The following is a 22,933-nucleotide window of genomic DNA, read 5'->3' as shown; positions in this document are numbered from 1 at the left end:
TTATTAGATCAGCTAATAGCTGAGATGTACAGAAAAAGTGTATGATACATAAGCAAGCGCCTCGGATCTTGGTCCGGTGGTGCACAAATTGTTCTAATATGGCTTTTTTGGTGGTAAATTCCCACTCATGTCCCCCTCTAATGTTCAACGTCAACGAATCCGAGTTTCTCTCCCATCTTAATGCGCTGTCCCTTCTCAATGGTCCAGTTGAATCCTCCCTCGCGTCGGCCCTCTTCCCAGCCCGCGTCGAATGACTTACGAGTGCCCACCGGCGCCTCGAACACCAGCACGATTGAGCTACCAAGTTGGAATCCGCCCATTTCCTCACCACGCTGCAGAGGGTGACCTCCCAGGGTTTGGCTGGCGTGGAGGTAAGTGGCCTCAACGAATCCAGGATACTGCTCACCACGCTTGGCCGCAGCGGCGGCTGCCATGTCGGCCGCGGTGTCCGTCGTAAGGCTGTTGGTCCGCAGCTCTGCGTCAAAGTTCACCTTGATCGAGCCAACGTTCGTGGCACCCACAGGGGTATAGCTGAAGAAACCCCAACGCCAGCGGCCCAGCAGCACGACACGCTCGTTGAGGGTGAAGAGACCTGGTAGGTGGCGCTGCAGGTACGGGGACACCGAGAACAGTTCACCCGCAAAGTGTCGGCGACTCTGCACCACCCACGGCACTGGCGAATGGAAACGGTGGTAATCACCCGGAGCAAGGTAGATCACGACATAGTAGAGAGCATTGTTGGACGTCGGCTTCGGGGCGTACCATGGCGCACCATCCCCTCGAGCCAGATCAGCCTTGACTTCGGCTTCGGCAGAGGCCTTGTATGGGGTGGACGCATCAATGGATGCAGAACGCTTCCGGGCGCCACCCTGGTCTCCTGCAAGGAGCGTGGGAAGCGTATATGAGATGCCGTTCATTTTGGCGAACTCCGCGTCCGCCAGCATTTTTGCTTCGGTTCCATGAGCCGGCTCGCTCTGGTGGTCTGTGAACTTATCCGTGTGGTCTGCATGGTTCGGGGTCGCGGCACCCAACAGGGCATCCAAGCTGTATGTGACGCCCTTGACCTGTTCGACCTCACCACGTTCAATCAATCCAAATTGTAGGATACGTCCATCGGAGGGTGCGAGAACAGCGCGAGTGTCAGGGTCCAGAGGCCGAACACCCGGTTTCAGTTTGCGATAGAAGAAGGCCGCCAGGTTGGGATAGGTATGAAGGTCTGGTTCCGCAACCTCGTCCAGGTTGACACCAAAGACCCAAGAGTAGAGCTTGAATCCTGGAACACGGAAATAATAAGGCAGCTCGATCTCATTGAACCGTCCCCAAAGCCGCGACATGGCCTTGAGCGGCAGGGTAGACATAATCTGGACCTGCCATGGTCCGCTCAGTCGGTGCTTTGGTCGGGGAGGAGCTTTTTCGAAATCAAAAGTCTCGCCGGCAGCTTCTCTTTCTGCACGTTCACGTTCCGCCCGCTGGGCCTTGTAAAACTGTAGCAAGCCAAGCAAGCCGATACCGAGACCGACGGGGATGGGATACCATTCGACTTTGGTGTTCCGCAGGGCAAAACGGAGTCGGGAGCCAAAGGTGCTTCGAGGGGAAGGGTTTTCGTGGGAGTTTTGATGTTGATACTGTTTCCAGGACTGCGAAAACTGCCTGGGACCGGTCTTACGACGACCAGTGGCCCGCAACGAGACTTCCATCAATCCTACCTTCTCCCCATGAGGGGAGACTGCGAACTTCCGGCAACACAGGGCAGAACGGCTGGACAGGCACAGGGCCATAATGCGGTTCTACTCGGAGCAAGTCATCCCAGAGGGGGAGTAAAAGCAACAAGTGCGAGACACCTGCCCTCTGATCACGGAATCGGATCAACCGAGGAAGCAGTCGTGATTGCAGGATGGGATCGTCAATCTCATGACAGCCAAAACACAAAACCCGTGATCGGCATCGTTTGCTGCTTCACCGCCTGGCAGAATCCCCTCGTCCGCGCGGCTTCACTGTCATTGTTGCCTGTGTCTGGTCTGTGTTCGAACTGTTTTGTTGTGTGCTCGGTTGTTCTGAACAGCTTGTGGGTGTGAATGTGATATCGTGTTCAAGTGAGCATCCTAGCTGTTCTTCTTCGTTGCTTGCCTCGCGTGGTTGTGGCCAGTCACATCTCGGGTTGAAAAGGACACCGTCATCATTCCGGCTTCTGTATACTTCTCCCGCGGTCCCTCGCTGTCTGGTTCATGCACATCACTTACTAGTTAGCACTTGTTCATATTGTCATTGTGTCAATTTTACTCGACTGATCCCAACTTTATCATTCTCCTCTGCTTTACGCCATTGTTTCTCTTGCAGTGAGCATTGCGACTTCGATTATGCGCCCGTGATTGTCTACGCCCAACATCCCTCCGCAAGGACAGAACAATCCCAGGATGACCGCGTCTTCAGAAACCCAGTCCGCTCTGGCGGAATCTCCACAGAGCATAGTATTACATGTGCTATGTCCATCTTTACCTCCTCCTAACCGATTCACTCTCCACGACATCTCTCCATCCACCACCATCTCCACTCTCAAAGCTCGAATCGCCCAGACCATTCCGAGTGAACCATCCCCTGAAACTCAGAGGCTGATATACCGGGGGAAGCCCCTTACGAACGACGCCGTGGCGCTAAATGATGTGTTAGAGTCATCAAATGTGCGTATGATCTTATTCCTATGCCCCCTTGTAGTCGGCAGATACTAACAGTGATACTTGACCCAGGATACCGAGTATTCCATCCACCTCGTCCTTCCTCCTGCCCCAGTTCCCCATGCTTCAACTTCTGCCAGAGCTCCTGCTCCAATGCCGCGGGGAGCTTCAGGTAACCCCGCGCCTCAGAGTCCATTCTCATCGAACCGATTCACGCCGCAACACCTGCCTCACGGACAAGAGATCAGGTATCGAGGTCCCGCATTGCCCGCTGTTCCCCATGAGGCAGAGATCGGACTCGCCTTGAGGCGGAATATCGAGGCTATTCGTCGACAGATTGATATGCAGGAACGGGGCGGGCCGTTGGGAGGCGTCGCGGCAGGCACCGCGGGGGCTACTTCCCACTCGACCACATCCACGACTACGACAGCTTCGTTCGCTCAGCAACCTGCATGGCCACACGTAACACCTGGTCTATCGCACCCAGGACATTCGTCCATCTCATCTGATTTCACAATGGCTTCCGGCTCATCGGGAACAGCCAATGTCCATAGCAACCTCCCCGAAGAAGTCCGATTGCGCCTACAAATACTCAGAAATCAGATTGCGTTTGGCGAAGAGCAACTGAACCGGGGGGTTGCGCCCCCAATGGACCATATAATTCGCATACGTACACAATTGTTCGCTTTGCTCGACGACCAATATCAGAACCCACATGCTGAGCGCGACGGCTCGATTGAATCTTTGCTCACTCGCGTCTTTAATATCTATACCCGCGCTGATCAGCTCCGCGTCTCACAAGCTAGAACCATGCCCACACCTGTTCTATCTGGACCTCCCAATCCCGCACCAGGGCAGGCTCCTCTGTACCTTCTCTCGTCACCAAACGGCTATCAAGCCCTGGTTGCATCTCCCCGCGGTGCAGAAACGATGCAGTCTTCTCTCGATACACTCCGAGCCATGCACTCCCCGACCGGAGCCTCTGCGCCTCGTACAGGTGCTCCACCGGAGATTCACAATGCGAACGCAGTTGTCATGGAGAACATTGTCCGACAGGCCGTACTCAACCAACGCATCGAAAACAACGGGCAATTGAGCTTCACACGCAATCTCCGACGCATGTGGCTATTTGTGCGCTTGTATTTCTTCTGCTACATGTTCAGCGAACCGGGCACATGGTCTCGCGTGGTGTATGTAACCCTAGCCGTCCTTGTCTCACTCCTGTCAGAAACCGGGATCCCACAGCAGTTGTACCGAATGCTTGTGGCGCCAGTGCAACGACACCTGGAAGGACTGGTTCATTTCGCTCCGGACGAACCGACTCCAGCACCACCTGGCACGCAGTCAACTGGGCAAGGGAACGTTCCCACTGCTCAGCCAACCGGAATGCGACACCAGCTGCGCCGCGTAGAACGGTCCTTGGCGCTTTTCATTGCAAGCTTGGTTCCGGGCGTGGGCGAGAGACACGTGGAAGTGCGCAATGCCGCAGAAGCGGCCCGGAACGCAGAGCGTGCAAGAGAGGAAGAAGAGCGACGTCGACAGGAGGAAGAGGCCACCAACGCAGGCACGACTGGTGAGGCTCAGGCACAGGCACAGGAGAGCAGCGAGAACGAACAGAGAGAAACGGGTGAGAATGCACCCAACACGATACCCCAAACTGAGAATTAGCCATAGCGGAGCTATTAGACTTGTACTGAGTATACTCGGTGATTTGAAACTTGTGTTCATGATGTATTGATAGCTGCGATCATATTTCCATACCGCTTAGTGCGGCAAGATATCTTAGTCTATTAGCGCAACATATATCTACTGCAGTGTACCTTCAAGTAATCTATCCACATCCACCCACACATAATCCACTCTATCTATAACTTACTGCCCCCCAAATCAGTCTCAGCCGATGAATCTACACTAGAAGTCGGGGTAGCCGACGGACCAGCCATGGGGCCCGTATCAAACGACTCGTCGCCATCGAAGTGCCTACATCAGCACCAGTTAGCAATCAACAACCAAACAACATCCCCAAACCAACACACAAAAACCATATGGGGTAATAAAGGAAGAGAAACATACCATCCCCTCTCCGCCCCACCACTCAAAAACGCACAATCCCCATTACTCACACACTCCCACCCCCCAGCAACCCCCTTCCCCCCTTTCCAATCAGGAACTTTCACCCCTCCATCATCACCTCTAACTACCTCCGTTCCCGGCGCAAGACCACCACCCTCTCCACCATCCCCTTCCCCTTCCCTATTACCCTCCCCTGCCCTCCTACGTCTGAATGTACTAACCCCCGCCGTATAAACCTTGAAATCCTCGACCGAAGAATCAGCGGGCATATCCCCCGTCAAGGCCCTTCCCATAGCAATCAGCGGCGCAGCATGCGAGCAGATCAGGATTGCTTTGCTGGTTCGTTGCGAGGGAGGGAGGGAGGCCTCGATGGCTGAGATTTCCTCGTCTACGGAGATGATGAGGGCCGAGAGGGTGGTTGCGACGCGGTCGTGGAGTTGGGCGATGGTTTCGCCGCGGGTGGAGGGGTGGAGGATGGGGGTGTAGGTGGTTTGTTCACTGGATGAGGATGGGAGGATGGTGGGGAAGTGGGAAGAGAGGATTGAGGCGGGTGCGGGGGCTGGGTGGTGAAGAAGGTTGTTGGGCCGAACCATTCTCTGTATTCATTCCATTAGATATCAGTTTATATGTAATGTTGGTAGATTGGAGGGAGGGAGAGGAGGGGGAAACGTACCCCAGGCCTGGTTCAGTGCGGACGGTCAAGTCGGCGTGGGTGTCGATTGCGGGGGGCTCATTGTTAGTAGATGGGGTGGTAGATGCCTGCTGCTGCTGCTGCTTCAATGCCTCGACTGTGGGTTGGATCGTCTGCAGACATCGGTAGAATGGACTGCTGTAGATGCGGAACGGCTTGGGGGATACATTGTCGCTGGTGAAATGGGCGGCCAGTTCGTGGGATTGGAGCACGCCGTGAGAGGTCAGGGTTGGGTCCGCTGGGTTACCGGTTGGCGTAGGAAATTGGGCGTGGTAGGTGCCGGTTTTGTAGTCGATTGTCCAGTTGAGACGGTGCTGGAGATATATTCTTAGTACTTCGTTGTGATGGAGGGGAGACGGTGAAGTAGTAGGGGGTGGGATATGGTGGGTCGGAGGACTTACGCCATGGCGGGTGAGGTATATTGTGTCTAGAGGCATGTTGGAATACTTTTTCTTAAGGGATTAGGAGCAGACAGGAGGTAAGGGATTGTAGTTGGCTGGGATGTGTAGGCATGAGACGGTGTTGATAAATGGATAGCGGGAAATGTTGCGGGGAAACATGGGGCGGCGGTCAGACCTCGGCCCGGCCAGTCCTAAATTTACTGAGAATAATGATTACCCTACTTGCATATTTGGTAGAACAATAATGATGACTTGAATCAGTTCATTCGCAAGATCACTCGATCAATAACTATCTAGACATCTCTGCCGGGTATCGATCCAACTCCGCCAAGCCACGAGAGTTCATCCCTCGCACCACAAACTAGATCCTCGCCATCAAAAAAAAGCTTCCAGGGTAAACTTTTTAGTAGAAGAAACCGAGGAGCTTGCCGGCAACGTGCTTGCGGCGAGCCTCCTCGTGGTCCATGATACCAGCGGAGGTGGTCAGGACAACGTAACCGAACTGACGGGAGGGCAGGAGCTGAGTGGCCCACTTCTCGAGGTCACGGAGCTGAACGGGGTAGCGGGGGTTGATGACACCGCACTTGTTCAGACGGCCGTTGAGCTGGATGACGATCTTGCCGGAGCGGTGGTCGTCAACCTCCTCGAACTCGCCAATGTAGCCTGAAGAAGGAAAAAAGAGTCAGCAATTTGTTGCGGTGATTTAAAAGTTAACCAAACACAGAAGAAATAAAGAGTTCCGGAAACTTGTAAGATCGCCGCCATGTTGTAAACAACACTTGTCAATATCTCGGGCACTTAAAGGGCGAAAGCCGTGGTTGGTCTATAACCGTCGCCTAGTTATCAACCCGAATTTTTCATCACCTCCTTGGCGGCTCGACCTTGCAAGTGCCCGGAACTCCTTGTTTCACGATGTTGGTGATGTTGTAGACATGAACGTACCGTGCTTCTGCATGACGGAAAGGAACTTGATGATGACCTTGGAGGAAGGGCGGATCAGGACCTGACGGCGACCGCTCTTCTCGGCGTTGTTGATGGCGTTAAGCGCATCGTTGAGGACGGAAGTCTTGACCATTTTGACGGTGTGGAATCGAGATTCTCAAATCGAGGAATCGAAGGATATGAGGTATCTAAAATTTACGATGCCCAGTCCTCACACCACCGATGAGGAATTGGGTCCATAATAGTCAGCCACCAGTAGTCCTCGAGCGCAAAGAGTGCCCCTTTTGCATAAACAAGGGTTCTTCAGCCCGTGCCGTAGTGAGGAAAGCGTATCACCCGGTCCTCCGATTATCCTCTGCTGTCGGATACTACACCAGCAAGGCCGAATATGCGGATTTCCATGGTGATTGCTTCCTCAGACTAGCTGGGAGGCTGTAGAATAGGGCGAAATAACGATTGATACATACCTCGAGGGATGTGTCGACGACGTCGGTAAGATCGAGTGTAGGAGTAGAAAACAGCAGCGGGATCTCTTGGAGGTGAGAAGTTTTTGCTGTGCGGCCGCTAGGGCTGCCGATCCGTGCCCTTATCAGTCACGTGCTGCTCACCGCTTCCTCTAGTGCCTGAGGCAGAAATAACTATACCTCCACTTTGTATAGAGAAACCTGAAGAATTCGACCATTATGGTCAAACTCCCATAGACGATTGCTTCCGGGCTGTCAAAAACATTTGATTATGAGACATTAGCTTATTAACTAAGCAGGTAGGCTATCCGACTCGTGTATAGGAAAGTGATACCGCAATCCACACTTTGGTCTTCTATCACAATCGACTCGGCTTGAATGCTAGACTAGTCTGTCCCGGCAATCATTCGGTTACGCATTACTATTTGCTCTCATGTTGTTTCTTGCTTTTTACCATTCTCTATACTGGTCTTTTGGTAGGATGAGGTGATACGTGGAGCAGGGTCAAGGGATTCGTGACAGTGTTTCTCAAAGGGGGTTGGTTACATGACTTCTCGGGCATACATGATAATGCTAAAGAACCTCTGTCTAATTAAAACTGATGTGGGGGCGCAAAGATGTGGCAAAGTTGATAGTAATAGTAGAGGAGAAGATCGAAACAAAAGGCCGGAAGGGAAAGTGCAAACATGCATTGCGAGATGTCATGACAACAGGGGTCCGAAAGCAGGGGGGTCGTGCCGGACAGAGGGCCGAGGTGTTGGGGACGGGAACGGGGAGAAGGGGAAGGTGCGGGGGAAGGGGTAGGGGGTGCTCAAATGGTGTCATACATCGGTGATAGGGAGAGGGTCGTTGGGCAAGGGTGGTGATATACGGGGTGATGGAAACACTAGCCCTTGTGCGCTGATTCACTGGGCACGGCCAAGTGAATCCTAGGATTTGAGCGATCGCTAGCACAACGCGGGCTTGGATTCCCGTGTGGGGACGGGTACTCGGGGAGCAGCGACAGTGTCGTTACTTCCCTGAGAGCACCAACGGATGAGGTCGTCCTCCTAGGGGCGTGGTCTCGGAAACGAGCACCTGGGTTTGAATAGCAGCAGGTAGCAACGGCTTACGCCATAGCAGCGGCAGTAGACATCGTGATTTGACGCTTGACCTGCTCACGAGTCCACCGGGCGGTGTCGATAGTACGAGATCCGAACTCCCTGTTGGTCCTCGTCTCACGGACCAGACTGGTGACCCAGTCGTTACGGAAGTAGGCAGCAAACTCGCCGTTCGGGAAAGCATCAGCCAGATCACTAAAGCACGTTAGTCATGAGGCCGGAGTTGTAACAGTGGATGAAACCTACCCAATAACACCCATAGTTGCCCGCATCAGACCCTCGCTGCGGTTGAAATCCTGAGAAATGGTGTGGAGCAACTGGAAGATGTGGTCCACGAAAGGATGCAGTTGGGAAACTAATATCATGTTAATGGAGTGTTCGTTGGTGCATGTCTAAGAGTCACTTACCCTGGGGCTTGCCCTTGTAGGACAAGAGAATACCACCCCAAGCATCCATGATACCCTCACGCAGCGAGACAATGTATTCTTGCATCTCGGGGGTTACGTCGTTGCTGGCGGTCACAACAGAGGCCTGGTGAAGAACCTGGGCAACGACATTGAGATAGGTGTCGAACTGGGTGCCAATAGCCTGAGCAATATCACCGAATGTCTCAAGGATTGCAGGCTTCAGCACGTTGGTCGAGGACTGCGGAGGCAGTGTTAGCAATGGGTCTCTTTACATAGCAGAATTGGTTCCTTACCCTAAGGATTGTGAGAAGAGCGTTCATGAAGCCGTCGCAGTAGGGCTGCACCCGCTCGTTCAAGGCACGCGAGATGTCGCTGACCAGGCCGATGGCCATAGAGCAGAGACCCGGCTCCTCCTGGTTCTCCAGGGCCTTGTACAGGAAGGGGGCAAAGTTGTCCATGTACTTGATGAAGTCGTCCTCCAAAGCGCCCGCAATGGCACCGATCGTGGCGAATACAACATCGGGGACACTGGACTTAGGAGGAACAGTGGCCAGGATCTGAAGCAACACCTGCATGATGCGGTCGGCTTGGGGCTTGATCTCGGTCTCGAGTCGTTGAACAACAGCCTAGAAAGTCAGATACAGCGGGAGAAATGCTGGGAACAGGATAAACATACAAGTACCACGCTAGTAATGCTAGTCTGCATCTCTTCCAAGGTGATGCGGTCCTCCACGCTAACCACTTGTTGTTGCATGGGGATAGTGTGTTCCAGACGCTGAAGCATGACGTCGGAGAGGTTGCCCACAAGGGGAAGACTGTCATTAGCAGCGTTGGTCACAAAGGAGTTGAGGACCTCGTATCCAGCGGTACGGAGCTGGTTGTCTGCATCTTGTCTGAACTGAAGTTAGCGGCTGGCTTCAGAACAGCAGCCGGGGGCTTAAATACGGACTTACCTTTCAGTAAGAGCAAGAAGAGACTTGACACTGTCCTCGAAGTGCTTGGACAGAGGGTTGGTCTGGGCGCCAATGTCGCCGGCAAAACGATCGGCAACGTTCATCAGAGCCCAGCAGCAGGAGCTGGCGATCTTAGGAGAGCTTGCCAAGCCGTTGAACAGGCATGTGATGAGGGGTTGGAGGTGCACGTCAGGGTCAAGGGTTTCAGAGCAGAAGTCACAGACACGGCCGAGCGCGTAGGCGACCGAATCACGGACCTGAATGGAGCTGTCCTGCATCATGCCAACGAGGACAGGAAGAGCCTGCTTGATAAGAGGCTCCAGGACCTTGGGATCGGGGCCATCCATGATGGCGCCGAATGCTGCAACTGCAGCATCCCTGTGGCGCCAGTCTTCGTTACGGATGTTCTCCTCGACAAAGGTCAAGACAGGCTGGATCACATCACCCTGCACGCATTGAGCGTAGAGCTGCAGGGCCTGGTAAGCAGCGCGAGAGACGTTGTACTCATCGTCCGTGGCATCCTCATCCTGTCTGCACATGGCCTGCAGGAGGACGGGAACGACTTCCCGGCAGGCGACGCGGGCAAATCCAAAGAAGGGGCGGACCTCCGGGAGACCCTCTGCCTGTGCCTATTTAACTCAAAATTAGCCACAATATCCACGGCATAGCTGCTTTCAGATGATGGACAAGACTTACCGCCGCGTTATCATCCTCAATAGCGTATTCCTCCTCACAAACGGTGCACCAGAATTCAATGGCCAGCTTAGCCACATCCTCCTCTTCGCTCTTCATTCCCATGATCGACAGGCCAAACAGAGCCTTCTCCATGTAGAAGCGCATCTTATCGTAGTAGGCACCCATAATACGGTTCAGGCAACCAAATGCGCCCGCCTGCACACGCAGATCATCGGCCTGTGTCGCTTCGCACACCACCTGCATGATGTAGTTCCGCTCACCCTCGTTCTCCATGTTCGACCGCACGAAGTCAACGGAATCACTGAGGGCCTTGATGGCGGCGAATCGAATGTCCATGTTCTGCTCTTCGCGCCGAGCACCCTGAACGACGGCGGTCAGGATAGCATTGGAGTGGGCAGCCAAGCTCTCGCGTAGCTCAGCATCCTGGGACTCGCAAATGAAGCCGATGGTGACCAGGGAGGCCTGCTTCAATTGATCGGAACCACTCGCGACATTCTGGACGAGGATGTTCATCAGCTCCGGCCACTCGTTCCGAGGAAGTTCGATGGCAGCGATGGAGACGATGAATTGGGCGGCGGACTGGCCGGCGCGGCCGTCTTTCGAGTTAAGCGTCTTGAGGCCAAGCTCCTTGACCTGCGCCTTGATTTCTGGGGTAATTTGCTGTAGCCATTTTGTTTGGACCTCCTGGAGCTTTGCGAGGTCTCTGTAAGTGAAAGCGTTCTTCAAAGCGATACCGGCAGCGGTACGGATGTGGGACGCGGAGTCTTCGTTTGCAAGTTCCTGACCGAGTGTGACAAGGTACTGGGCCTAAAGTCCGGCGAAAAAGAGAGTTGATGATTAGTGTGACTAATACAAAACCAATTACCGACAACAGAACAAGTCCAGAACTTACGAAGTCAACCTCCGCCGCGTGGGCCAACTGCTGTTCAGCATGGGAACGAGCCGCCGCATCTATAGTTGCCAGCAAGATAGCCTGTTAGTGATTCTGATCCCTTAAATCTAATAAAATAACTTGTATACATGAGAGGGAAGGGAACACAAATTACCTGGCGAGAGGGTACTCTCCAAAACCTGAGTGACGTTCATGTTGCCGTATGCGGAAAACAGAACCAAGAGATCACAAGCGAAAGAGACAATAAAATAGAGAAGGTGAAGGAGCTGTCCTGACTCAAAGAGAACAAAGCAGACAGAACCAGCAGGCTATTATAAAACCGTCCACAACAAAAGAGTGGTAGTGTGGACAGAAGATGGAGATTATCTCTGGAGGATGGAGGGCAGAGGTTGTTTTTGTGGATTATGACGAGGCATGCACCAGGTCTTCCGGGGGGGTAGAGGAGGGCGAAAAGACGGCGGTGGTGCACGCCAGGACCAAGCAAAACAAGAGGAAAAGAGAAAGCCCCAGGGTCGGAAAAACAGACACGGACGGGGTGTAGGATAAAAAAGGCAAGGATGTCGAAGCTATGCGGATTGAGGAGAGGGGAGAAAGGAAGTACTGGGGGGAGGAAGTAGCAGAAGCGAGAAGGAGAGAGAAAGAGAGGGATCAATAATAATGTGAGGGCGATTCCCTTCAATTTGCAGTTCCAGCAGAAGAATGGACGAGCAACTGCGAATCGACCAGTCAGCGCCCGCCAGAGCCCTGTGAATCCTGCTTTCTTATTGGCTGAGACCCGCGGAATTCTTAGGATTAGTCATTACACGTGACCAGTCTGTGGTCGGTGACGGCTAGTCAGTGACTCGCCCAGATTCGTAGCGACCGGAGAAAAATAGAGGGCAAGGCGAACAATATGATCCCAGGAGATTTATTATAATTTTTACCGGGAGGGAACTGCATTAAGCTATTACATAGCTAGTAGATAAGTACTATCAGACAATATTACAAACTTTCCTGGAGAGGGGTGCATGCTGGCTGCAGAGAAGTGCTGTTTCTTTCCCCCTCCCTCTTCATGGTCGGTGGTCTTGTCGTCACCAGTTTCTTGCAAAATTACGGTATTTTGTAATTGAGAACTGCCAATTCTTGCCGGCAGCCTGCCTGAGGTGCCCCTCCCTCTCTTCCTCTTCGCTGGTCTTTTTGTGTTCCCGCAACCCAAATTTTTCCCCTCCACGGGTTTGCTTGTTTTGGTTTTGCTGCTTGAAGAAGTGGTCCTCGATCCACTTACTGTGACCCCGGCGACCAGCTCCATCTCTCAGGGCGTCAACCCCCCAACGCACAAATCATCGCGGCTGTTTTTCGAGGCCTTGCTTTTACTAACTATATCTGTCCACTTAAAGTGCCGAGTGGCTGTTCCATCGAGATTCTTTTGGGTTCTGTGTGTCTACCATTCGCGGGTGGTGATCGTGGATCGTCAGAAAAACTAACCGCAACTATCCTGACAGCCTGGCCTCGGTGTTAAGCTCTAAGATAAAAACCCTTTCATAGGACTCTGAACCTTTCCCCTTAACGCGATGGAAGCATTGATCGACAGATGGTCTTCATCAGCTCTGGTGTTGATCGAGGGAATCTTTTCCCAACTGATTGGAATCCTAGTGGAACCAGAAGCTGAGACATGACGTAGTGCAAATTAGCAAAGCATCCTTGGGTTGTGTGCCCTGTGCACGGAGAGATGATTGACGTGAGAATAGAGCTGATGAACGTCTCTTGTTCTTGTTATTATCATTCCTCCAGTTCCTCCATGTCTTCCTCGTCTTCCTCTTCATCCTCATCCTCCAGTTCCGCATCTAAGTCTAACACTCCATATCGCATAGCATCGCCATACAGTACGCAGATTGCCCGGCGACCGCGTCTGCCATTGACATCAACTCTAATGGGCTTTGCTTTCACTTTCGTTCCAATGAAAGTATGCTTGATAAGACCCGCAAATGATGAATCTGGAGACATAAGATCCACGGCCGTTGTTGCGGTTGTAACTGGGTCGGGCGATGTAGGCTCCTGCAGGCTATCATGATATTCCACGGGACAAAGCGCCATGGACTCGGTAAGCGTGCCAGGTCTCATTGTCGTTGCAGGCTGGAAAGGAAGGCTGAGAAGGTAAAAGGTTCCTTCTGCAACGGAAGTTAGCATATCTGGAAAGAGAAAGGCCCACGGGTGAGAAAGAAAGGCATACTATTGTTCGACCACAAGACTACGACTGTATCATCCTCAACGAACTGAACCTGTCGGACTTCTCCTTCCTGCAGATCGAGGGCCCCGGTAGATATGCGTCGAGTGGAACTGACACCATTTTCGGAGTCCAATTCAACGCGATAGAAACAGACTGGGGACATCAGTACGCCATCATAGTAGGGTCTTCATATGGCGGGATTTGCTTACGCAGGTGCTTTTTCTTGGTGGATCTAGTAGCAATGTAGACAACACATTGGTCTTTCCTCTCGGTATCCTGCATACCTCATAAGCGATGACTCTTACCACAAACCACAGCAATGTCTTACCTCGTTGCACATCACAATATCGATAACATCCTTATCACAGTCGGGATGAAGAGCCAATGGTGATCGATGAAGGATTCCCCGGCGTTGTGTTAGTGCGATCTGCCCAAAGACCCTCTCGAACTGTAGTCCCAATCGCTTCGTAAGGTCGTTCATCTTGGGTAGTTCAACCGAGTTGGCCTCCTCGGGGCTATCACTCTGCTCAAGAAGCTTTCTGAACGTGTCATAGAATGATCTGTCCTGGCCAGTTGGAGCCCATTTATCTGAGGACGTGGTAGGTGGCCTTGGCATCCCCATCATGGGAAGTTGCTGAATAAATTTCCGCAACTTGCTCTTGGTAAGAGCGCCTCGTATGTATTTCAGTGTCTGGGGGTATTCGACCATGTCTGTCTTCTCCATGAGCTCCTCTAGAGTTTGTGACATTGGTTCCGCACTTTGCATGTCTATCTCATGGCGGAGCCATCTAGAGAAACAGCTAAACTGGGTTAGTTCCTCGTTGGCATGGATTAGTATGTGATGGGCCAGAATATGAAGACAATCGAGTGTCTCCACGATCGCCGTTAGGTCTGATGTTTCCAGGCCAAGCACTTCACTCAATTTATAGAATTTTGATAGTCCAATAAGCCGGCTCAAAAGTACTTCACACCTCTCCAGAGCGGGAAGAAGGCATTCGTGGGTTAACCGTCGGACATTTTCATAGCCGCTAGAAACAGCCTTTTCCCATCTCTTGTGTCCCTGTGATATCGTCAGTACGAAAGATAAGATGCAGATTCTGCCACAAACATACCCTTTCGCCAACAATATCCACCAGGAATTCCTTTAATGGCTCGAAGCAATCCCCGGTAACAACCAGGTGATACGCAGCTGTGACAAAGTCGCAGTGGCATTTTTCCTGCAAGTCCTCATTAACACTACGCATATAGCGTGTCGGCAATTCTTGTGCGTTCTTCCATTCAAGCTCAATCTGCCTCTGCACCTGACTTATGTATCGCAGCAAATTTTGAAGCTGCGTCGTCTTGTGCGCAAGGAGAGAGAGATATCTCCCTGACCGGGTAATGAAGCGAAGATCAAGTGTGAGGAGATGGAGAGCGCTCGAGGTGGCCTCCGGCGCCAGCGCCAATAATGCGTGTGTCGAGCTGAGCGGATGAGAGGCATGACGAAGGATCTGGCAAGGGCCAGAATAACCAATAGAACCTCCGACCTGAAGAGAGCCAATCTCGAAACAGTCGAAGATGCGCAGGTGAACGGTTCCATCATCAAATCCTACTAACAATACATCCACTGCGTCGCTAGCGCTTTTTGAGATAGCATGAAATATGGCGTCAATAGACGCCCGCGAACTGAATACATCATCACTAGACGCTGTGTTAGCTGTGTCAGTCGTACAGAAGAATGGAAGGCCTACTCGCTGCCTGTTGCCGGTAATGTGCTTAGTTTTGGGAGTGAAGACTCAACATCAAGTAATGCTAACTCTCTTGGTAAGTCAGCCTTAAGCAAAGCTGCTGCTTTGGACGGATGATTGTCCGGTGACAAGAGGTCATCAACGCTGACTTGCCCGGCAGCGTCGTGCAAATGCCTCTTGGCTGCTTTGGTGTCGGTGAAATTCACTCCCCAGCCTAAGCAAGTCACCTTGACAGGCGGTGATGATTCGCCCTCGGACTGATAAGCAGGGTAATGGTGAACCGTCTTCCCGCTGTAAGCGCTGATGACCCGAATAGTGTTGTCAGCGCAAGCCACAGACAACAGATGACCTGTCAATATGGTCAGTTTCCTCCAAAAAAAGAAGATGGGACGAGCAAGGAGAGCTGCACGTCCACATGCTCAACTATGAAAGAAGTAAACAACTTACCGGTATTCTTCCACTTCAATCCTCGAATCTCGCCACCACCATCATCCTCATCGAGATAGGGATCGCCTTTGAATGAGCCGCCTAGAACCTTCTGTCCATTCAGGCGGTAGACAAAAAGCTCATCGTCCTCACTTGACAGAGCGATGAGATCCATCGTGGGACAGTAAGTCAGAATGTTTGCCTTACATTTTGCGGGTAAGGACTTCTCCCCGACAGGCGTGAGCTGTGGCTCATGGGGCGGCCGTGGATCATGATCTTCAGCCATATTAGTTGGACAGGAACTCAGTCCATTATATAACGAAAAGGAAAAGCAATCGCTGTGAATGCCTGTACTTCGTGTGTCCAGTCTTGTTGCTCAGTTGTCTTGGTTGGATTTCCCTGGCGGATGGCCGAAACTCTTGGCATGCGGGTGTTTGTCGCGTTGGTTTGGCTCGCGTTGATCCGCTCCCGATCGACTGGGGAAGAGCATCTAACAAGGTATACTGACTCATAAGAGGAAAGACTAGGATAATATGCAAGTGTAAATATTGAATTTTATTTTCTTGGCCATCATAAAAAAACGGTTTTAATCGCTAAAATGCAACATCATAATTATATACACAGTAATTCCACACACCACGTGCCCCGTCTAGCTGTATTATTACAAAAAGTGCGATTTCCGGAGTCTCGCAATTCTTCTATAGTATCATATTTCTGTACCGGAGCCAGATTCTATCATGTGCTTCAGATAGCTCAGCTCATCCATCATTTCGCGCATTGCTGCAGATTGCCCCAGTAACGAAACCCTGCTGAGGCGCTCAGGGTCCTTGCAAGGTGCAGCCAAGCCTTGAGAATGACGGGGGGTCTTGTCGCTGCTGACATCCTCGGGGAATTGCAGCGCCGAGGGGTCAGGGCTCTGTAGAAGCCCGAGACCCTTAATCGACTCATCCGCCCCGAAAAAGGCAGCGTGTCGCTTGGGGTTGCTTTCCACGCGATCTTCGTCATCAATGTAAAGACCCGGGATGTCAAGATCAGAGGGGGATAATGAAATGGAAAGTCGAGGAAGAGGGAGATCCAAGCGAGGTGAATCACCTGCGATGGAAGTGGTCGCTGATTGGGAGTTGACTGTAAGATGGGGAGTGTCTGGGTCACTCAGATCCGCAGGTATAGAAGTCTTGAGGAAATCCATTGTACCAGCGAACTCGGTCGTGGAAGGTACCTGGGCCTCTTGGGTGACAGTATTTGAACATGTCATAGACTTAGGAGACAGAACATCCGTGTCCACCGTCCACTCCGAAAAGTGACTCCGTTCACACACGGAGCTGCCAGCCACGGACTCAGTATCGGTGAAATCCGAGAAATGGCTACCGAGAGCCTCAGGGTCGAGAGCCTTCTCTTGCTCATCTATGTCTCGAAGCGCTTCATCCATGACTGATGACGGCGTATTGGGTAATGTCGGGAGCCTCTTCTCACCGGTAGTGAAGCCGGTTGGAGTAGTGGCAAGATCGAAATTCGAGGGCCCAATGGCAGTCGATAACATCGCTGGTGACTCCATGGGAAGTGATCGTCTGAATATATGCGGATGTACCTCCTGAGTTGGGTGCTTTTCGGAAGCTTCGCTTCCTGATTTGGTCTGCACGGTGAGAGGAGCTCTGTGAGAGCCGTTCTCTCTAATCTTTGAGCTGAGCGCTCGTCGGTCTTGGATGGTCAACGGCATCGAACGGCGTTCTCCAGAGTTTCCGGGAGTGCGGCGGAGGGAACCAGTCGAATGTTGAAAATCATTGCTGGGAGCAGCAGGCGGTTGGACTGCGAGGTAAGAATGCTCTTCTTGCCTCCCAAACAGGCCCTTGATCCCATGATTTGCAGCGGGCTTATTTACCCGGCAGTCATCTTCAGTGGATCCGAGATCGGGTGAAGATGTATTCCAATGTCGGAACGCGGCGCGAAGACCCCTCGATCTAGGCGGCGACACAGAGCGAGCAGCTTTGCAGCCTGCTGCTCTCGGTGCGTCCACGCCCTTCGCCTTCGGGGTTGCGCTACTGGGCTGCGATACGCCTCTGTGAGTGATAATCCCGAGAGGAGATGTGCTGAATGACCAAGCCGGAGCCGGTTGCTGCAACAAAGGAGGAGACGCGCGAAGACGAGGGAGCTTTGGCTTAGGCGGCTGTCGAGGATTCATGTACTTGTCTTCAGGGTTCATGGTTCGGTGATCCGCCTTCTGTGAGCTGGGACTCCTCACGTGCGTATGAGTGGGAAATGTATCCGGGAGAATAACTGGGACATTGAGAACATTGACCGGTTGACCCGGCAGGAGAGGACAGTGAGTTGTCATGGGCTCTGCCTCATTATAATATTCTACATCATTATCCAGCAAATACTAAACCGGGTGTCAGATCGATGTTCTGAGCGGGGGAGGCTAGGTGACAACATACATAGTACCAGTAAGTACCGCCCATCTTGAGTCCTCCAGAGCGTGCTGGCGTCATATGCGTTGGTGAGCCATCACATACGATGTTCGTAAAGGTGTGACATCCCCGCCACTGCCCTGCGCCGACGCGCTTATCTCTTTCCATGATATAGGGCTGGGAAAAGTTATCCCATGACCCCAGTAGCTTGACTGATTGAATATGGGGGTGGGTGGAGCTATGATGGATATCAGCAGCGGTCCCTCTGTGTCGTCAAGGTGCACTTACAGGAGAAACGTCATCAAAGTAGTGGAAGCCATTCTCGCATGAAGCAGATTGACAATCGTCGTATGCGTAGTGAGTATGAATTAGGGTTTGGGTTCTAGAAGAAGACCGCAATTGAAGCGAGGTCCGTGATAAAAGCAGCGCGTATTATACAGTGGAAGGAGAGACGATGAACACTGTCCAAGGCCAGCCGGGACAGAGTCAAAATGCGCAAAACTGAAGGAGTGTTCTAAAAGCCTAGTCGGGCTGTGCTTCACATAAGGCTCGAGCCGTGCAGTTCAAAGGATTGCGCCTGGCCGCGCGACTGAGAGGCAATATAAGAATCGAGAAGAGGCTCAGGAAGCGCCGTGCCCTAACAATCCAGGGGGCGTACTGACACCAACAGTGTGCAACGATTGTTGGAGATCACTGTATCATTAGCCGCGGGGATGCGGAAGTTAAAATTGGAAGTTTGGTCGGGAGATTGCAACGTTCAATCACGGCCAATGATGCAGGATGATGGAGGGTAGGAAGCGCCGACAAGGCGGAGACTGAGCCCAAGGACGATGATGAGAGGCAGAGCAGAAATTGCGGCGCTTGCTGCAGGAGTCGGACGTTTTGAGCCAGACTTCTTAAAAGATTTCACACGTGGGCCAGACAAGTCGGTGACAGCCAGGCTGAACCGGCTTCAGGGCACGCAGACGGCCGGAGCAGATCCAATCGTAGTATGATAGTCACCAAATAGACTCGATGCACAGTGCGTGGACTTGCGGTGGAAATTTAGCAGCTGAATCGATCGTTCGCACGGCGCGCTTATCAAAGATCCACTGGACAGGGCAATAACCACGTCACAAAGGGGATCGCCCCTGCAAGCGAGGATGGATGAGGAGAAGGTTTTCATGGCAACCAGAGGAGGGACGGCCGGTTTAGGGGGAAAAAAGGCACGATGAGATCCGAGCATGGTTCCTGGGAGATACGATCCACCGGCCAAAGACTGGGAAAGATGCTGATCACTCCTGGCGAACCAGCGTACACAGGAGCCCATGGGACCACTACTGCCGTCTAGTCGGAACTTAGTTGGTGGAGACCGAAAGAAGCCCGAGTGATTAATATCGATGGATCACAAAAGCAGCCAGCCACGAAACCGATCCGGTGGTTGACTCGGTTGACTCGAGCGTTGCTTGGAGACGCCGGCGAGTGGAAATTCCACGAAGGACCCGCGCTGTATTACCCCTTTGGGTTGCGGTGGCTGGTGCTTGAACCTAACCGTACCGTATTGAACCTTGCTTCGCCACCTGAGGCTGGTGAGTTTCTCCGTGTCAAAAGTAAAAGAATCCTTCCTGATACCTTGCAAGGCAACAGGGGAAAAAGACTATTTCCAGTGCCAAGGCCTGGCCCTGTACTCTCTCACCATGTCAAGTCCAATGTTTGATTCAGTCGTGAAGAGATCTCTTATTCCATTGTTGATGGATGAAAACAGACAGTCGACTCTGTCGACTCTTGAGGAGAACCAGTACATTACGCATACACGCCGATCTCATTTCTCCACGCCACGTGAGAGACCCGCAGGTGCTCGAAGAAAAGAAGCAATCTTACCCAATGATACGATACCGTGCCTGGCAGCCTGAGGGCTGAACTTGATTGCCTGCCTGCCTGTCGCTTCTCCTGTTGCTTGCAGCCGCCAAACCATTGTTGCTGCAGTTCTCCTGCATCTCCCCCAGTTTCATTGTCTCCTGTTGTCCCCATTGTCCTGACGACCAGCCGGATTACAACACATCGACAACAACAACAACATGAGGGAACCGCCGGTCAACCCGAAAGTGATTTGTCAATTTCCATCTCCTCCCGACCCAGTGTTTTCCCATCGACTAACGGAACTAGCACTAGGACAGGGGTCTAGGACAAGACCGGTGATCCATCCTCACGGACCAGCGCGTCTACGCGCCCAGGGGACTGCCCTGTTCAGCCAATCAATTTCCCTGTCGCTGATTCATTTAGATAAAGTCCCAATGGCCTGCTCAGCGCCTCTGGCTGCATCCCAGCGACCAGTCAGTATCCGTCCTTTAACTTCCCGGCTGCCGAGCAACTAGGATCGATCGGCCTCCCACATAATTCAAGGTTTGGAGGGCAGCAAATAGTCGAAGGCTAATGACAGTAAACCATTTCCTCTAGCCTCCAGCATCTTTGACAGATGGCTTACCTCTTGATGTGATATGACTGACCAATCGGTTACCCCTACTTAACTCAGTCGTGAACAGTTCAATTTAGCGGGACTACCCGGGGAGCCACAGCTACTTTAGGCTTCGTAGTTCACAGATACAGGTAAAGCGCCAATCATTACCTTCTACGCACCATTGAAAAAAAAGCAAAAAGAGCCGAGAGCAACCGATTTGATTCTCACTATCAGAGAAAGATTGACCAGTCACAAAAACCTATTCTAATACGGGCTCTGGTCTCGGGGAAGTCGGCGGCAACACGGCGCTTGCTGCAACGCGTTTCATACCAACCCCTGCCGCTGTTACACAAACGACAGGGTCGGGAAGATGAAGGATAGAGTCTAGACTCAAGCCATGGCCAACCCCTAAAAGGCCGAAGAAAAGCAAAGCTATGAAGGCAACGAATGTGTGGATGATAAGGGACAAGCGCACGAGAAGACCAGAGCCGATCTTCCTCCTCAGTAGTGAAACGACGCTTCGCGTTTATCATACTTTCTGGACACGGCGCCAAGTACGCACTTTAGAATGCCATCGGCACTCAGCGTCTGCCCCTGATCACCCCTCCACGGCACAGTATCCACAATATCACGGAGACGGTCCTTTTTCTGCCTCTCGGCCAGATTGTCATCCAGCTCCTGCAAATACGCCCTTGCCCGGGCATCATTTCCGATCTGAAAGAACTGTATCCCGATTTGCCAAGGCACCGCTTGATAGTCCTTATCGTCCAGCTTTTGAGCAACTCCTGCAATGACACTCTCCGCATCGTCTGTAAACTCTCCGTCCGTAATCGCAATGATGTTTAATGGTTTCATGAGTTGGGCCGAATCACACGATCCATCGCTCCTTGAAATTGCTTTCTGCAGGTTTCGCATGTACGGAGTGAGGATATCGTTAAGTCGTCGGCCAAAAGGCGTCGGGCCGTTTGGATACACACTCCCAAAGATCTCACGAACATCTTCTGCTGTTTTTATATTCATATACCCACCCTTCACCTTATGAGCTCCTTCGCGGTGGTGGTTGAGAAAATAGACGTCGATTCCATCCTGATCATACTGCGTACAAATGGGTGCGATAGCAGCAATAGCATTTTCGGCCTCCTTCCAGCGGTTACCCATCAACATGCTCGAACTATCATCAACGATGAAGATCGTATCAAAATCTCGCAGGAAAGAGTATGGAGAATCACTGCTCCCCGAGATAATAGAAGGAGCAGGAGCAGGGGTTTGCGATTCATACGGCGGAGGGGCCCAGGGATCAGGAGCGTGACTGCTATTCATGGCTGCTTTTCCAGTTGACCGGGACACTGGACTTCTAGATGCAGAGCCGGAGAAGTTGGAACGATGCCTGCTCTGTCGAGAATGAGAGTGGCCCATATTTGATGCTTCTTGATCAGTATGAGCTTGATCTGGGTACTGATACTGCTCTTGATCCTGGTGCTGGTCCTGACCTTGACTCTGGCGACGTCGTAGCGAATTTCCTCTGATAAGATTTGATAAAGAGTCGATACTCTTCCGCATAAAGGGTCCAGGCATGTTCATAAATGGTTGGTGGCAGGAGCGGAAGAAAGGCAGGTGTGACCGAGTAGAAGATGACACAATACCGTTCCAGCAGGCAAGTAGGTAAGGCTGATGTCAGTGGGTGGAATATTCACTGTGCCAGTCACCAGTAACTGAACAATAAATGAGCACTGTACTGAGTAAGATCCCACCAAGATGGCAACTACTACCTACGCCAGCACCAGAACCAACATATATATACTAACCCCAAAGCACAGTCTCTGGTCCAAGGCAGATTCAGGTGAATTTATTTGAATCGGAACTTCCCATTGTATCCTACGTAACTACATACTTCAATACGATATCAGTTCCATAGTCATGATAATAGTACCTACATCACCCTAAACAGATAAAAAGCATGCATACGAGCATCATACATCATACACGGAACTAAGCGCGCATTCATCGCACAAGGCAGAAAACCAAGAGAGCCTAAGGCAGACAAGAAAAGTCTTATGTACGACTTTTCAAGGTTTGCTCCGCCATTAATTTCCACAGTCAGTGAGTACTTATGTGGATGTGCCACCCACGATATTAGTGTTTCTCCCGTGACACTGCCCCAATATGTAAGGAGTATACCTACCCACCTATATTCCACAGATGAAGGATTCTGCATGCGCAAGAGTAATCTGACTAATACCTAGTCTAGCTGATAAATGCTTCAAGGCCTAGCCTTACAAGGATAACAGTCTTCATACTAGCTAGTAGCGGAGCAGGTATCCTGCATGCATGCATGCATGTACTGTATGCAGGCTTGAGGCGTGGTACCGGCACAGGGCAAATCGGAGTTACTGGAAGGATTGTTAGAGGAGATGGGGGGCTGTGTAAATAATGAACCCCTC

The 22,933-nt window shown here is 51.9% G+C and overlaps 10 protein-coding genes across 10 annotated transcripts; 2 read left to right on the top strand and 8 right to left on the bottom strand.

The window, feature by feature from the left end:
• Window positions 1-137: 137 nt before the first annotated feature.
• An01g14110 (uncharacterized protein) lies at window positions 138-1,778 on the bottom strand (the record flags this gene model as incomplete). Its single annotated transcript, XM_001389774.3, has 1 exon — window positions 138-1,778. One exon carries the CDS (start codon window positions 1,776-1,778, stop codon window positions 138-140), a length of 1,641 nt encoding a protein of 546 aa, XP_001389811.1.
• Window positions 1,779-2,414: 636 nt separating this feature from the next.
• An01g14100 (uncharacterized protein) lies at window positions 2,415-4,340 on the top strand (the record flags this gene model as incomplete). The annotated part of the gene is made up of 2 exons (XM_059745637.1): window positions 2,415-2,678; window positions 2,745-4,340. 2 exons carry the CDS (start codon window positions 2,415-2,417, stop codon window positions 4,338-4,340), a joined length of 1,860 nt encoding a protein of 619 aa, XP_059599856.1.
• A 197-nt stretch (window positions 4,341-4,537) lies between these two features.
• Window positions 4,538-5,873, bottom strand: An01g14090 (uncharacterized protein; the record flags this gene model as incomplete). The annotated part of the gene is made up of 4 exons (XM_001389772.1): window positions 4,538-4,652; window positions 4,746-5,339; window positions 5,419-5,750; window positions 5,838-5,873. 4 exons carry the CDS (start codon window positions 5,871-5,873, stop codon window positions 4,538-4,540), a joined length of 1,077 nt encoding a protein of 358 aa, XP_001389809.1.
• A 367-nt stretch (window positions 5,874-6,240) lies between these two features.
• On the bottom strand, window positions 6,241-6,912 carry An01g14080 (40S ribosomal protein uS8; the record flags this gene model as incomplete). The annotated part of the gene is made up of 2 exons (XM_001389771.3): window positions 6,241-6,500; window positions 6,780-6,912. 2 exons carry the CDS (start codon window positions 6,910-6,912, stop codon window positions 6,241-6,243), a joined length of 393 nt encoding a protein of 130 aa, XP_001389808.1.
• An 877-nt stretch (window positions 6,913-7,789) lies between these two features.
• An01g14075 (hypothetical protein) lies at window positions 7,790-8,047 on the top strand (the record flags this gene model as incomplete). Its single annotated transcript, XM_059745621.1, has 1 exon — window positions 7,790-8,047. One exon carries the CDS (start codon window positions 7,790-7,792, stop codon window positions 8,045-8,047), a length of 258 nt encoding a protein of 85 aa, XP_059599855.1.
• Window positions 8,048-8,292: 245 nt separating this feature from the next.
• Window positions 8,293-11,485, bottom strand: An01g14070 (uncharacterized protein; the record flags this gene model as incomplete). Its single annotated transcript, XM_059745611.1, has 10 exons — window positions 8,293-8,320; window positions 8,356-8,538; window positions 8,590-8,698; window positions 8,751-8,988; window positions 9,044-9,376; window positions 9,427-9,643; window positions 9,704-10,332; window positions 10,400-11,206; window positions 11,292-11,350; window positions 11,446-11,485. 10 exons carry the CDS (start codon window positions 11,483-11,485, stop codon window positions 8,293-8,295), a joined length of 2,643 nt encoding a protein of 880 aa, XP_059599854.1.
• Window positions 11,486-12,210: 725 nt separating this feature from the next.
• On the bottom strand, window positions 12,211-12,579 carry An01g14060 (hypothetical protein; the record flags this gene model as incomplete). The annotated part of the gene is made up of 2 exons (XM_059745607.1): window positions 12,211-12,234; window positions 12,277-12,579. 2 exons carry the CDS (start codon window positions 12,577-12,579, stop codon window positions 12,211-12,213), a joined length of 327 nt encoding a protein of 108 aa, XP_059599853.1.
• Window positions 12,580-13,049: 470 nt separating this feature from the next.
• Window positions 13,050-15,825, bottom strand: An01g14050 (uncharacterized protein; the record flags this gene model as incomplete). Its single annotated transcript, XM_059745602.1, has 8 exons — window positions 13,050-13,438; window positions 13,501-13,650; window positions 13,707-13,773; window positions 13,826-14,297; window positions 14,469-14,557; window positions 14,610-15,177; window positions 15,228-15,573; window positions 15,672-15,825. The coding sequence occupies 8 exons, from the start codon at window positions 15,823-15,825 to the stop codon at window positions 13,050-13,052; spliced, it is 2,235 nt and encodes a 744-aa protein (XP_059599852.1).
• A 531-nt stretch (window positions 15,826-16,356) lies between these two features.
• On the bottom strand, window positions 16,357-18,375 carry An01g14040 (uncharacterized protein; the record flags this gene model as incomplete). The annotated part of the gene is made up of 3 exons (XM_001389766.1): window positions 16,357-18,027; window positions 18,083-18,293; window positions 18,344-18,375. 3 exons carry the CDS (start codon window positions 18,373-18,375, stop codon window positions 16,357-16,359), a joined length of 1,914 nt encoding a protein of 637 aa, XP_001389803.1.
• A 2,618-nt stretch (window positions 18,376-20,993) lies between these two features.
• An01g14030 (uncharacterized protein) lies at window positions 20,994-22,067 on the bottom strand (the record flags this gene model as incomplete). The annotated part of the gene is made up of 1 exon (XM_001389765.1): window positions 20,994-22,067. One exon carries the CDS (start codon window positions 22,065-22,067, stop codon window positions 20,994-20,996), a length of 1,074 nt encoding a protein of 357 aa, XP_001389802.1.
• Between the last annotated feature and the right edge of the window lie 866 nt (window positions 22,068-22,933).

Source organism: Aspergillus niger, assembly GCF_000002855.4.
Source record: "Aspergillus niger supercontig An01".
In the NCBI taxonomy this organism is placed as follows: Eukaryota; Fungi; Ascomycota; class Eurotiomycetes; order Eurotiales; family Aspergillaceae; genus Aspergillus; species Aspergillus niger.
This window is presented reverse-complemented; position numbering and strand designations above follow the sequence as displayed.